Source organism: Phalacrocorax aristotelis, chromosome 1, assembly GCF_949628215.1.
Source record: "Phalacrocorax aristotelis chromosome 1, bGulAri2.1, whole genome shotgun sequence".
In the NCBI taxonomy this organism is placed as follows: domain Eukaryota; kingdom Metazoa; phylum Chordata; class Aves; order Suliformes; family Phalacrocoracidae; genus Phalacrocorax; species Phalacrocorax aristotelis.
In genome coordinates, this window is record NC_134276.1 from 4,334,999 (window position 1) to 4,349,686 (window position 14,688).

The 14,688-nt window shown below is 46.4% G+C and overlaps 1 protein-coding gene across 1 annotated transcript; it reads right to left on the reverse strand.

Moving 5' to 3' along the window:
• Positions 1 to 476: 476 nt before the first annotated feature.
• Positions 477 to 12,349, reverse strand: CLNS1A (chloride nucleotide-sensitive channel 1A). The gene is made up of 7 exons (XM_075117303.1): positions 11,840 to 12,349; positions 9,447 to 9,583; positions 7,066 to 7,176; positions 6,212 to 6,322; positions 5,598 to 5,771; positions 3,657 to 3,741; positions 477 to 1,087 (listed from the first exon to the last, which is right to left on the reverse strand). Exons 1-6 carry the CDS (start codon positions 11,986 to 11,988, stop codon positions 3,674 to 3,676), a joined length of 750 nt encoding a protein of 249 aa, XP_074973404.1. The 5' UTR covers positions 11,989 to 12,349; the 3' UTR covers positions 477 to 1,087; positions 3,657 to 3,673.
• Positions 12,350 to 14,688: the final 2,339 nt, after the last annotated feature.

Genomic DNA, 14,688 nt, shown 5'->3' on the forward strand with positions numbered 1-14,688 from the left:
GGACCACTCAGTACTATGCCAAGAGTGCAGGACTGGTGAAGAACACTGGTCATATACCAACATAATTCTACTGAAAAACAACCTCACAAGTCAACTTCAACTCAAATGAAAGTGGAACAAGTTTAGTATCAGACTTTCATTTGAATATTGGGGTAAAAAATAAAACCCTGAAATTTGCTGCCGTGGCCCCACGGCAAAGACGCCCCCACGCAGAGAGGTGAAACTAAAAGCTCCTGCAGGACTAATCCCGTGGCAGCCTGCAGCTGGGTTTGGCACGTCACATCAGTCACAGACTAATTCTGCAAGCGTTCTGCCCTTTTATTCTCCCATCCAGGTAAATGACGAAAGCGCCTTTGCTGCACTTGTTTTATTAGAGGAGGGAGCGCTAAAGCTCAAGGGCTGCCCGCTCAGTTTGCCGCCCGCTCAGTTTGCCAGCCGCTCGCTGAAGCAAAGGACTGAGAGCTGTGACGCAGAGGTGGTCGTGAGATACAAAAATTTAGTTTATTTAACAATGTTGTTAACATTTAATACAAAGACACAAAACAGTTCTCTTTTTCAGGGCTTTACAGGCTTTATTCCATCTCTACCACCCAAGCTGCTCTCAGAGAAATGATGGGATAGGACTGAACTGATAAAGCAGTTACTTGAGGGGCATTAAATTTAGCTTTGCTTTTAATCCATAGCTGACTATTTCCTTTTGGTCAAACTTCATAACTTTTCTATTCCCATCCTACTCCACCGACACAATGAAGAGGTACAAAAATATGGAGAATTCTAGGACAATCTAAAATTCTGTTCTACTTACAGTTTTATTTCCGAAGTCCTAGAATTCCTACAAAGGCTTCTTTGAAACGACCCCTGATTAGCCCCATTCAAGTGTTAGACGCGAGAGGGTTTATTGTTTTTTTTTTGTTTTGTTTTAAATAACCCCATAGTGGTCACAAATGTCACTCTGTTTTAAACATCTATAAAAGCATTTATAGACCTGGATGGCTAAGCTTAGGTCATTAAAGGAAAGGTTAACTCCCGATAGTCACTGCAACGCCTTCCGTTTTGCAGCTTATTCTGGAAGTGCCACAAGAAGAATCTGAAAGATAGAAGACACCAAGTTTACATAATTGGCATTAAAATAAAAACGTCATCTTTCCTAAGTAGCAGCTCTCCCTCGTTTGCAGTCACAGAGGACAGCACTTTACCACGAACCCTCTAATTTTCAGAAGGGCTGAGCATATCTGCCTGCGCGAGCAGCTCTAAGCTCAGGTCAGCTAAGGACAGCATGCGCTTCCCATCCGCAGTCGTATGCCCGTGCCCCGGCAGACCCCGTCGCAGCACCACACACAGACACACCAACTGCTTCGGAACAATTCCTGCAACCTCGTGATGTGACAGACAAAAACGCCGCTTATTACAGGACCAGTGGAAATGTCCCATATCAGCTGTCAGCAAGTCTTCCAGGAGCTTCAGCGGGCAACTGTCGCATCTCGTTTGGGTAACAAGCAGTGACATGCAACAGGAGCATCCCACAAGGGCATCACTTTAAAGGCAGGGCAGCGCGTTGCTCTCTAGAGGATCACCAACAAGATGTTCTTGTAGATGGCTTCTGCAGTTCAGAAGGCTGAAAGGGCTGAGCCGCTCCGCAGAATACCGAGAAGATGGCAGCACACTCCCTCTCTGCCCCGATATTCAGTGTAGAACCATGCTTAAACTCACTAGTGGGGTGATTAGCACACGCCTGCAAGGGCTGTTCTTGTCACTTCGCACCTTCAGCTATTTATTGCTGCCGTATACCCTAGGTTTTTGAACCTCTTTAAGTTATGTCACCACCCTCAGGCTGGTGGTTACTTTAAAAAGGCCCATCACGCCCGCAGCTCCCAAACCGCTGCCCAGACACTTGACGCTGCACGCACAAATCACTTCATCTGTCCTGATCAGCACAAGCAGGACAGACAGACTCCCTGTCTGGCCACCTCTCACAGCATTGGTCTCCCGCAGCCACCTGCCGCACCGTGGAAGGCACGCACTAAGCAGCAGGAAGAATTCCACTGGCCAAAACTACTCCTTGCAGGATGTATTTTGTGCTTTGCTAATAGATCAGTCAACACCACTTCCACCAGCACTTTCAGGCTCCTTAGAGTTCTGCTACGGGCCACTAACTCTTCTTAACCCTGCTCATTTTAAACCAGGACAATAGCAAATTTCAATTTTCAACAACACAATTTTTTTCTAATTGTTTTTTTTTTATAAAACGTGGACTGAAATCATCTTGGAAATGGAGTCGTCAGAGCCAAGCTTTCCATTCACTGAGTCACCCCATCTACACCTGAAGAGTTTTCCTTCATTTTAAAATGTGTCTTTTATCAAATAAGATAACCATCCAGTGGCAGGGCAACCCATATCCTGAATGTTTTTTTTTATTATTATTTTGGAAGAACTCTGTGCACTGCAAAGTCTTTCCCAGGGTAGGAAAAGCAACTGAAGAAAAGTTGGAGCTCTAACACCAAACAAATACTAACTCAGGACGAGTGGCAGCAGCTGAGATCAGTAAGTGAACACAGGGCTGCTCAGAGACTTTCAGAACTGCAGGAGTGTTAACAGCAACAAAGTAAAACAAGCAAGGGAGGAGGAAAGCAGATGTGCACCGCCCCTCTGCAACAGCCCTTCTGGGGGACTGCAGCCTCTTCCTCAGTGACACTGTAATCCCTAGCCACCTAACCTGTTTCCATTGATTTTTTTCAGCCTGTCCTCTTCCTCTTTGTGCCCTTTTCCTCCCCTGCCCTTTTCCTTTTTTCTCCCCCGTGCTTTCAGCTGTCTGCCCCACAACTGTTTTCTCCGACATTTCAAGAGGGATAGTTCTGCGCTCGCTTTAAGGCAGAGCTGGTGATCTCGCTTCCTAGTGAGGCAGAACAACTAGGACAACGCGCCACTGCTTGAGCAGCATGTGAACCACAGCCCCGCTGTGCCTGCGCGTCCCCACAAACCCAGGCCCAGAATAAGCTGCTCTTCCTCTCCCACCCAGCGCCAGCGAGGAAACGCTGGCACATCTTGTAATGCCTCTGACAGGAGAAAAGCAGTACAGGTGATGACAGGCAACAGGGCACGCTGGCACAACCACCTAAGCAGGGTGCTGGCTCTAAGTTGTGCACTTCTGACAACAATCCCATCCGGATTGCTCGGTAACTTTACCGGGGACTGTTCCTGCGCCACTTACAGTGAAGGAAGAGGTGGACTTGCAGCGCTGTGAAGTGTTCTGCCCCCTTGAAAGGCCAGGGAAATCTTGCACGCTAAGGGTGAAATAACGGATACTAAGGACTTGCCAGCAATGGCTGCAGTGTTCGTACATCCGCATCTCTGAGCCTCTGAGGTCAGACAGTTCTTAATTTACCAAATGGCTGACTTGTCTTCCAGACAGGCACGTCCACGTGGGTTACCCACACAGCGTGATGGTTTATGCCAACAGGCAATTTTGGTCAGAAAACTGAACATCCTTCCGTATTTGTGATAACTAGAGCTGCCTTTTCCTTCCCTAAACCACCATCATCCTGACACCACAAGATACTTCCCGTAGGAGATATGGGATCATTTGCATTACACAACTACAGAGGAAGAAGGCTCTGCAGGACTGAAAAGCATTGGTGTTGGAAGACGGAAGAACTTACAGCAGCATAGGTCCTCCTCAGTGATCGACTTCTGCATCTTCGAACTGCCCCGCAACTACCGGTGCTACGTCCACCTCCATCCCATCTGAAAAACAACCGCGAACGCTATGTAACGCCACAGGCTCGCAAGCAGACGCTGTTATCACAGGGAAGAGAGCGAGTGCCCTCTGTTGTCAGGAGATGGCCAGAGCACAAAGCTCCTTTGCCAACCTTGTGAAAGCGGCCAAAGGAAACATGTGCTCACAGGTTCGTGGGTTTGTTCCAGCTCTCTCAGTCAGTCCCTTAAAGATGTCACCACCTCCTACAACCCGTCTCACTCTGTCTTATTAAAAGGCTTAAATACCGGATTTAAAACGATTTCATTTTTTAAATGAAGTTTCAGCATGATTCCTTTTAATAGCTTTAATTACGCTCTAACAGGAAGAGGCTGGATCCTGTTCTGAGACTGCTGTCGGCATCATAAAGTTGAAAAAAAGGAACAACTGCTCTATGCTACAATGTCAAAAAAATCATAATTCTGAAACTGAGCAGCCCTGGGGATATTAATAATTGTAGCAGATCAAGAAGCGGTACTGTAACAAATAAGACTAGGAAGGCAAATAAAACTGATGAAGACGGCTTTGAGACATGTGACGTACCTGCTGTTCCAATTTATTTTAATTTTCAAAATTTTGGGGTTCAGAAACCTGAAAAAATTTTCAGATGAAGGGCACTGCTAAAACACAAGTACATCACCTTGGGTTATCTTTACGTTACAGAAATTTATTCAAAGTTGTGGAACAAAGAGAACCTGTAAACAACTGACTGACAAAGCAAATAAAGCTTAGAAAAATCGTCCATGTGGATCCAAACAGATTGGTCATTATTCTGTTGACTACTCTGGGCAAGCTGACAGCTAGAAATCCACACCAGCGGCATCATTTTTCATCCTTCAAAAACATCGGGCCATACTAAAACACTGAGGTTTATAGTAAAAAAAGACGCAAGAGTCCTGAACTACTTCCTCGTTCTTCTCCCAGGTTATGTACTGCTCCAGTGAAGCCAGCATGCAGAAAAGGCAAAATTTGAGAGAATGGGTTTTTTTCCCCCTGACAAAACGAAACCTTACTCCTTAAATACATGTTTGAAAAACAAACAGCATTAAGAGACAGCATCCTTCAGAAAAACAGGTTTTTTAAATCTGTTCCAGAGATTATTCTGAATTCACACTGAACTCTGTAAAGAGAATTATTAACCTACGATTTAGGGTATTTTCAAGAAAAATACTATTACCAGTTTAGAGTGGAAATTGCTTCCTAATCCCAGCATAGACTGACAAGTTTAATTTTCTTTTTTAATCCTAAATCAACTTCTACCTACCACTATTCCAGGAAATCACACCAGTAAGAATCAAGAATTCTTAACGCAGTAGTCCTCACTCGTTCATAGAATCATGAAAGTTGGCAAAGACCTCTAGGATCATCAAGTCCAACCCCCAACCCAACAGCCCCAGGCCTCCTAAACCATGGCCCCAAGTCCCACGGCTACACATTTTTGAACCCCCCCAGGGACGGTGACTCCCCCACCTCTCTGGGCAGCCTGTGCCAGGGCCTGACCGCTCTGGCAGGGAAGGCATTTTCCCTCACATCCAACCTAAACCTCCCCTGTCGCAGCTTGGGGCCAATTCTTCTTGTCCTATCACTAGTAATGTGGGAGAAGTTAACTTTAACTGTGCTGTAACACAGCAGCCCTCGATCCACGGCAGGCAATATGCTGCCTGTAGGGCCACAGGCATTTTTATAACCTGTGGTTGTGAACAAGGATAAAATGCCTGTTGACATGCACAGGGCAGTAAGGTATCACCCACAGCGTGATACTTGCTCAGTCCCGGTGTTTATGGATTAGCCTGACCGGAGAACCACTGCTTTCATACATTCTTTAATAAAACAAAAGCATTTTTACCTTCGAACTCCCTTATCGAGTCTTCTGTTCTCACTCCAGCCATGTTGTACTGACTGCTGACAGACTGGGCTAACATGCCTTCTAACCTCTCCAGGGTGGCCTGACCTTCTGCAGTTAAATGCGACAATCCTTCTTCGTAAGTGTAAAAGGACGGGATGTCACCTTGTTCTAGCTCTGCAAAAACAAGTTGATGTTTATCAGACCTGAGTTTAGAAGCCTGGATCAAGCAGGGGTGGAGGAATAGGACAGCAACGAGGCGAGGTGCGCTCAGATTAACTGACGGAGATGAAAAGGCTGTTTGCATCAGCCACAGCATGTACAGAGTGATGTGAATGGACCACACCACAGCACGGGCACTGACCTTGTGCTAGCACATCCACTGGGAGCAAGGCAGGCTGCTATTTTGAGAATGAGAACAATGTTTTTGCTGAATTCCAGTAATTTGTGACAGGTAAATTACAGATTTCTGAGTTTTTATACTGTGCCTGTGGCATAAAGAATGTTTAGGCGAGATGACAAGGAACTTCTTAACCGTTCTCATGACAGATACTGTAGGAGAAGTTCCACGTATCCAAGTACTGGTAGGAATTTCAAAAGAAACAACCCTTACGAACCATGGGCCTCAACATCGTACTCCTCCCCTTCGTAATCATTGTCTGAATCTTCATCGTCTGGGTCTGGGTGCAGAGCTTGGCATTCACACATTGCCGAAAACATGGCTTCCACTGCAGGGACACAAGCGAACACAAACCTGCCTCGTTTCTCCAACAATACCCCAGAACAACAGGCAAGAAATCCCAGACCGAGCGATCTGAGAGATCAAGAACATTCCTTTACCAGAACAACCACTGAATTCCTATTTGAAAACATTGTCCAAGCAGCCATGCAAGCCCCAAACCAGGTTTCCTAGATCCAGCCTGGTGCTTTATCCTCTCAACAGCACCTTCCCATTATTTCATTGATGACAAAGGCTTATCTCTGGACAATTCAGCCTGTGGTTACCCGCTACAGGATTCCTTGCAGCACCAGACATATAAGGTTCTTAAAACTTGGATCAAACTGTAAGCTCTGCATCGGACGGGACACAACTGCTTTCCAGCAGTAGCGTCTGGACATTATCATGTTCCTAATGAAACTGTTGCTGACTCAAATATCACTGAATTTGTAATTAAAAAAGACGTTCCCCATACAAGTTCTCTGCAAATGTATATAGATAAGATGGTCTGTGTCACATGTTTATATTTAAAAGTTTCAGTTTTACAGCACTAGAATTTTCCTTGAGAAGCAGCTGCTCAAAATACTCTGGCTTTTAACACGGTAAAAACAATTTGCTTTGTTCTTCTCAGCTGACAGAAACCAAGTAGTTATAGAAGGAAACTAAAGGATCATGTCATTTACACCTCTGTACCCCACTGTCTTCCATATATAGCCACGACTAAGCTAAAACATGATTTCCCTCTTCACTTACAGGCTGATTTGTCGCTAGGTACAAATCTGAATTCCGCAATTGGTTCAACATCGTCATCGCTGTCTTCCTCCTCCTCCTCGCCTTCAGCCATGGGAGCCTCTTTTGTCTCCTCTTTTTTAGGGAATCAAAAGATTTAAGAGAAACATGTTTATTTTGTCCGAAAAAAGTCACGTTTGTTTATTCTTCCAGGAACACACACGTAATCAACTCAGAAATCAGGACACAAGTGGTGAGAGGCACAAACCAACCCGCTCCCATCCACATTAGGGATATACGAGGTCCTCTCGCAGCATCTCAACAACACTTGCAACACACACAAAAACTTTTCTATTTATAATTTTAGGACTTCAGATTTCCATAACAGTCACCTGGTGTGTTCAGGTACTTCAGGAACACTGCCTGATTCTTATTAAAAACAACTACTCAAAACCCCCCACAATTCACAATCATCATTTGCTTGCACAATGCTATATTTGTATTTTTTTAAATCAATTTAATTTACTGGATCCATAACACTACTGTCACGAAATCAACCCGCTCTCACAGCGGACCGTGACATTTACAGAAGATCTTTACTCGATTTCTGACATTCCTCGCCAGACAGACAGACGTCGGAGGTAGAAAGTGCACCAGGAGCCGATGACAGCTGGGCAAAACTCTGCTTCCTGATTTCTTTGCACTACGTACATGATTAAGCAAGCAACAATGGGACATTTTACTTTCTGTAAATATAAAAACCACACAGGAGATGGCTACAGTTCATCGCTTTGTGGCTGGGGCCACTGCACTGACAGCTTCAGAAGTGCATAATTACATTCTAGAGGGAAAGAGGAATACAGCTAAGGCTGTTCCACGGAGAGTGGCTTTTATCATGTACAAAACTGGCACCACCAAGAACATGAAGAAGCCAAGAAGCTGCCAGCCAGCTGCCCCCAAAAAATGAAGTGTCCAAAGAAGCTACCCAATCCTTTTCCAACTGACCCCCGCAGGCACAGCTTGTCACCGCTGAGCCCAGCTCTTTGTTTTCAATGCAGTCAACCTCTGACCGCCTTTTTCTAAAAAACAGGGTGAGATTAAGGCACATACACACGAGAGCACAGCAGAAACTTTCAGAGGAAGAACAAAATGTACTCTACCCAACTAAGAAATGGTGACTCTTGCAGCCAAAGTAGTGGAGAGGCTTGGGTTTAACGCTATTCAGCAGTTAAAATCCCGGGCCAGGGATAGGCTTGATAACTAAACAAATATTCTATTTGCTGTAGAAGATTTACTGTAGCCAGAGTTCATATATTAAAAAACAAAAAAACCCCACAAAGATCAGCCTGTTAAGGCTTTATATACAAGGGCTACCACAGGATATCAGTTTTTTCAAACGCCATTATTAGAATTAATTAAAAGCTGGAAACATCTTTCTTCAGACTAGGCTTGGTTTACTTCAGAATTAAGCACAGTTTAAGAAAAGCGAGGAAGATGAACCAAGAGGTGTACATACACGTTCTCTTATTATTTGTAGCAACAGACTGTCAGAGAATATTAGTAACAGGAGAGAAGGAAATAATGGAGAGTATTAATAGCTTAAATACGCTTCTGCCTCCTCAAGGACTTGTCAGTACTGTCACTATATAGAATACTTAAAGGAAAGGGAAACACCAGATTTTAACCTTTAACTACAAGGACTATTAGGCATGAAGGGGAAAGGAGACCTGCTCAGGAGTTAACACTCGTTACTCTTCAGTTGAGGTGGCAGTTTATGACACACTGAAAATACCACCAGGTCTGCCAGAAGAAAAAAAAGCGATTCATCAGAAACATAGAAAATCTTCACGTAATGAAATAGAAAGTTTGGTTTTCTAGGTCAAAACAAGAATGGTCAAAAGGTTGGTTTTGTGGGAAATCCACAAAGAATCATTAAGCCTGGTAACATGAGCTATTGTCTTTTTCTTTTTTTTTAAGCAAGCTGTGGGAGAAAATGCCTGAAAGCTGGCAGGCTAATGGACAACAGCAGGAATTCATGAAGCCTGGAGAGGGTAGCAACATTAACATAAATTCAATAAGGCAAAAACAATACCTAAGCTGGAATCGCAGGGAGACTGCAGAGGAACTGAAATTGCTTCAAATGAGCGTAAGAGAGCAGAGAAGCAATTTCAGTGGCTCCAGCTGTAGGTATTCACATGCTGAGAGCAGAACAGTTCAGAAGTGACTCTAAGCAAGCGCAAAGCTATACTACTAAAATAATGATCCTTCAGGGAAATGAAAACAAAAATACAAGCTGTGACTTGAATGAAACATATCATTTTTAAAACCAAAATTTTACATTTTTTGAAGAGGAAATCGCGCAGCTCAGGACTACGTGGGAACGCTAAGCAACACTCCGGGCATACCTTCAAATTTGGCATTCACCATGACGTACAAGTGCTCCCACGGGTAGGCGTTCAGGTCCCTGGAGACGGCATGTAAACTTATGGTGGGATAATCCAAGGAGAAGCCAGCTCCGGAGTTTTCCAGCCAAGACAGGCGACTAGGAAGGAGGAAGGGGAGGGGAGAAAAAAAAAAATAGACAAATTGGAAACTAACAGAAGAATCTGAGGTATCTGACCCACACCTGCAGAAAGGCAAACCAACCACAATGAAGGGAGTAATTCTGGGCAAGGCACTTACCCCACTCTCTGCCAATACAGTCCTGGATCCACCCTAACAAGTCCAGGCAACAGCATAACTATCGATGGCTGAGGTAAAAGAAACCTTTTCTTAAGGAATGTGAAGCTGAGCACCCTACACACATTTCAGTTTTAGCATATTTGCACTAAAACCTGAATTTCTCTCCCTTCCTCTTCATTTTCTCCTCCCTGTAGTTTTCTATCATCCCAAAGATAACTACAGAGGTTCCAGAGTGTGATTTAGACCTCAAACGTTCTGTATATTTTCAAGATAAAGAGATCACTATGAAAGGAGAGTCACAATGGTTATTTCTGGAGGATTATAGATCTGATGTGGCTATAGCCTGTGTGCAGAAGAACAACCAGTTCCGTGATCGGCAGAGCTAATAAAGCCAGGTTGCGGCTTCTTCCCTCTCACAACTTGCGTGCTGTAACCTCTGCTTCCCCGTTTTCACTCTCATCCCTGACCAGAGCAAGAGGCAGCATGAGTTGGCACCACTGGGCTGCCACCTCCTTCAAATCAGAAAGATCAATGTCCTTCCAGCAGCCAAGATATCAAACCCAAGCTAGTTTTAGGTGTCTGTGATCAATGAGGTCACACAGTGAAGTGAAATACTGAGGGGCAGAAAGTGAGATCTCTGCCATGCGCAAAATGCGGCACTCGCAATGTTTTGTGGAGGAACAAAAGCCAACGAAAAGGTCACAGAAGACTCCTTGCCTTGGGAAATAGGGCTGAGAGCAAGAGCTAGCAATGTGGGAGCAAAGAATTTATTTCCTAGCCTCGATCAGCTGGTTCTCAATGTTTACAGCTGTGGACATCGAGTCCGTACGTGGATCCAAAGCCACATTGTCCTCCCAGGTTCCCGGTTCTCCCACAGCACGACACTCCTGCAAACGCTAGCATTTTCTATTCATCACCAGCAAGTGACTGTGGTAAAATCTCTGCAACACACTCGGGACATACTGGGAGGAAGCTGGCAGACTTGTACGTGCCTCAACAGAAATCTACTGAAAGCAAGTTAGAAGGAAACTCAACATTATACACGTCGAGAGCAGACACTGCACGAACAGAAGCCCTTGTACCTGCAACCAAACCACTAAACAAAACAGTAACTGAAATTCCAGATTCCCCTCCAAGAGGAATATGACATCGCTAACAGGTTCAGGTGGGGTAAAGCCCCTCAAATATTACCCATTTTAGAAGCATTTCAGAGCGCAAAGACTTTAAAAGACAACTCAGTCCTTAGCGCATGTTTTGGGTGATGTTTTTGTTCTAACAACGCCCTTCCACTAGAGCAATGCATCATATTTAGAGTCATTCTCCACAGTCAAAGAAAATTATGTTGCCTTCATCAGCGAGCTGTCTTCTTGAACTGCATAACGCAGAGAGAATTTAAAGGAAATCGTAAGGAGCTCAGATAACACCTTCCACCACAACTAAACCAATTTCTGCCTCATGAGAACATACGGCGTCCATGTGATGAACACGACATGAGTGACTTCGTGGTGGCTAATAACAGCGGAAAACCAACAGCCCCGTCGGTGGGAGAGGTGCTGTGTTTGTAACGTGCAGGCTAGCCGGGCTCCCTCGCTGTGCTCTTCCCTCTTGCGGTGTGTAAAAACACCGTTTCGAGCAGGGATAACGGGTGGGGTGGGGGAACACGGACCCCTCGGAGCACACTTTGGGGGCCTCCCACACACGATGGGCCCTCTTCATGCGAGACCCCCATAAACACCTTGGGGCTGGTCCCCAAAGTCACCGCGGGGGAAGGGGAGAACCCTTGAGGGGGTGGGGAGCCCCGGGGGGGAGCCCCTGGGGGAAGCTCCGTGGAGGGGGAGCCCCCCCTTGGGGGAGGTAAGCCCCCACGGCCCGGGGGAGAAGATCCCTCAGGAGACAGGCCTACGCACAGAGCCTGGTCTCCGCCAGCCCCCACGGGTTGCAGGGGAGGATAGCTCGTCCCTCTCAGGATCATCCACGCAGTCCCCTCAGGGAGGGTCCTCCCGCGGCAGCCCCCACCCGACGGTCCCCCACCGCTCAGGGCAGCCCCCGCACCCCGAGGCCCACGGGACACCCACAACCGTAACCCACGCGCGCGCGCCGGTGCCGCCCCCCTCACCTCTCGGCGATGTAGAGCGTGCCGGTGCCCAGGGTGCGCCCCGCCAGCACCGCCTCCGTGTCAGGCTGCTGGTGGCGAACGCCCTCGGCCGGCGGCGGGAATCGCTTGAGGAAACTCATGGCGCCGCCGCCGCCTCCCTCCTCCACCATCTCCGCCGCAGCCGCCGCTGCCGGAAGCGGAACTTCCTGCCCCGCCGGGCCTCTCTAGGGACACGTCTCGATGGTGCGGGCGGGTGGCGAGTGCTCGCCGCGCCGCCATGTTGGAGCCGTTCCCGCCCCGGGGGCGGCCGTCGTCCGCCCCGGCCGGGCCTGAGGGGAGCGAGCGCGCCTCCTAGGGCTGTCGCTCTCCCTGAAGGACTTTCCCCCTCATCATCAACCCGCAAGGGGAGCGGGCGGTGTTTCACTCCAAAACGTCCGTGTTCCTGAGGGTGAGTCGTGGTGGGTCTCCAGAGCGATGCAGTCGGTCTCCCACGAGCAGTTTCTGGCAGTTTCTGAGTAAAATTTTCATTATCTGGAAGAGAGAAGCAAAGAGCGTGCTGAGGTGATCATGGTTGGACTTGATGATCTTAGAGGTCTTTCCCAACCTTAATGATTCTATGACTGACCGTACTGCCCGATGACAGCTGATAAGCAGCGTATGTATTTTAGCTTGTAAATCTCTGCTGGATGGGTAACAAAGGAAAAAACAAACACAGCAGGTTTTTGGTGACCATTATCAGATGCTGGAAAAGGAATTTTAGGTGGATGGCCAGCACCCAATGCCCAGTAGGTACACATGTATCTACCACATATTCATTGTACAGGTGTATACATTATATACACTGTACATAATATACAGGTGTATAACTTCATGGAGAAGAAAAAGAAATTCACAAGTACTTGAACTGTCTGAAGGATATCCAGTTGATTTCCCTCAACAGTGATGAACTTGGGATCAGGAGCCCGATGCTCCTATAGTACGGACCTGGTGAGCTGCCATCAGGGAGCTGGGGACAGTCTTGGGACAGCGGATTGCAGGACGGCAAGGCTGCCGCTCCCTCACAAGCACCCGCTCTGCTTCTTCTATGGATTTACACCATTTCTGCAGCGAGTTTCTCTTATGACACATGCTACTGCAATGAGAAACGGGGATTACACCAGTACCGTGTGGGTAAATAAATGGTAACAATCAGTCTGCACCAGTGAAGTACATCTTTGTCACGGAATGCCCCTGATCACTCTTATCAGTGAGGCAGCACCACTGCAAACATCTTCTCCCTGACTTTTCAGGTTGGCAAATGCTCCTGCCATAGAAACATAACCACAAGCCCATGCAGTTGTTACCTTGTTGTCATGGTTCCCTTTCATCAGTTTGAATTTACTTTTGAGGAGACATTTATGCACATGTACACAAAACCAGGTTCTCACAAACACTAGTTATTAGCAGAGTTAGGTCTCCGTCTTTCCCTTCTCTGGACTTCCCTAGTTATGGTCTTGGATAGAAAAGAGCCAAAGCAGCACATTCTGGAAAAAGAAAACGTGTGAAGAAACCAGGGGGAACAAGAACACAACGTGGCTGTTCTAGGCTGAGCTTTCTGAAATGCTTTGGAAAGCTCCTCAGCCACACCAACCCATTTTGGATTGTAATTATGCAAATTATTATTATTCACACAAATAACCACCATGACCAGAGTCAAAGCAACTTTCACAATGAAGTGATATATAAACACTGCTGGAATAGCTTGAAAAAAACAACAGAGGCAACAGGAGATGAGGAAAAGGAAGTTCCTCGACCATCTTCAAGTGTACCACAGCAGGACAAGCGCTCCTCTGGAAGCAGAAATCTGCTGTTCACCTGTGAATACCATTCGGGCTGCAGCAGCTCAGGGGAAGAGATGCCAATACACGGAAACACCCATTCGCTACGCTTAGTGGTTATAAATCAATATTCCTGCTCCTGTCTGTCCCGTTACCTAATGCAGCTGCCCGTATCAGTCATGGAGACCCCTCACCACCTCCATAGTTAATCACATGACAACTCCTTCAGATTGTTTGGAATTACAGTTTCTGAATGACTGAAGCTGCAGTGGAGCAGTAGAGAGTTCATTTCTCCTCCTATGCACAAATGTGAGTCTGTCTTGTGTCACATACCGCTCTTCCAAAAGATGACAGGAAAAAGGATGGTTTAAGCGCAGGCTGGGAAGATGGTTTTGAGGCTTTAGGGAGGAGGAATCTGCATCTTCCTCGTTTACAGGATCCAGGTACTTCATACCCCAGCACTGAGTCTAGAATCTGACAGAAGTTCAGAGTGGGTAGACAGACATTTCCTGTAAGTTCACAAACCTCAGCTGTAAGAGCTTTAAAAAGCAAGTTACGATCCACCCCCACACCAGTGCATGAACACTGGGTGTCCAAGAGTGATTCAGTCAACCAGGGCTGTGTTTAGAGGCAGCAGAGAGAAGCAGGTACCTTCACAGGGTGATTAAGTGAGTACAGAAGGTAGGACTCGCCACCTGAGGGGGCCTGTTTCTCTCCACTGACTGCAGGGTGCTGCCTGCTGCATGGTGGCCAGTTCGGACTTAAACACCGAGAGTCTGTCAAAAATGCAAATGTAAAATTTTGGCATTTCATTCAGAGCAGGAGGATGGATTTCACAGCAATTTCTCATCACTACAGGAACACGCAGTAGCTTGACTATAACCACAGGCACATTCAGAGAAAAGTGACAGGCTTCGTTGATTCACACAGAGACAAATCACCCTTTTCTTCGATTCACTTCTCTCTCCCTGACTTTTTCCTGTTAAACTCCTAAAACGTCATCGATGTCCATTGCTGTAGCCACATGTCAGAAATCCACATTGTCAGTGCTTC

Bases quoted from the DNA above. Each gene is read 5' to 3' on its own strand.
- CLNS1A (XM_075117303.1), bottom strand. From the start codon at position 11,988: ATGGTGGAGGAGGGAGGCGGCGGCGGCGCCATGAGTTTCCTCAAGCGA. The intron at 9,584-11,839 runs GTGAGGGGGGCG...CCTCCTTCCTAG, and splicing joins ACGCTCTACATCGCCGAGAG to TCGCCTGTCTTGGCTGGAAA. The intron at 3,742-5,597 runs GTAAAAATGCTT...GTTGTTTTTCAG, and splicing joins CTCGATAAGGGAGTTCGAAG to ATGGGATGGAGGTGGACGTA.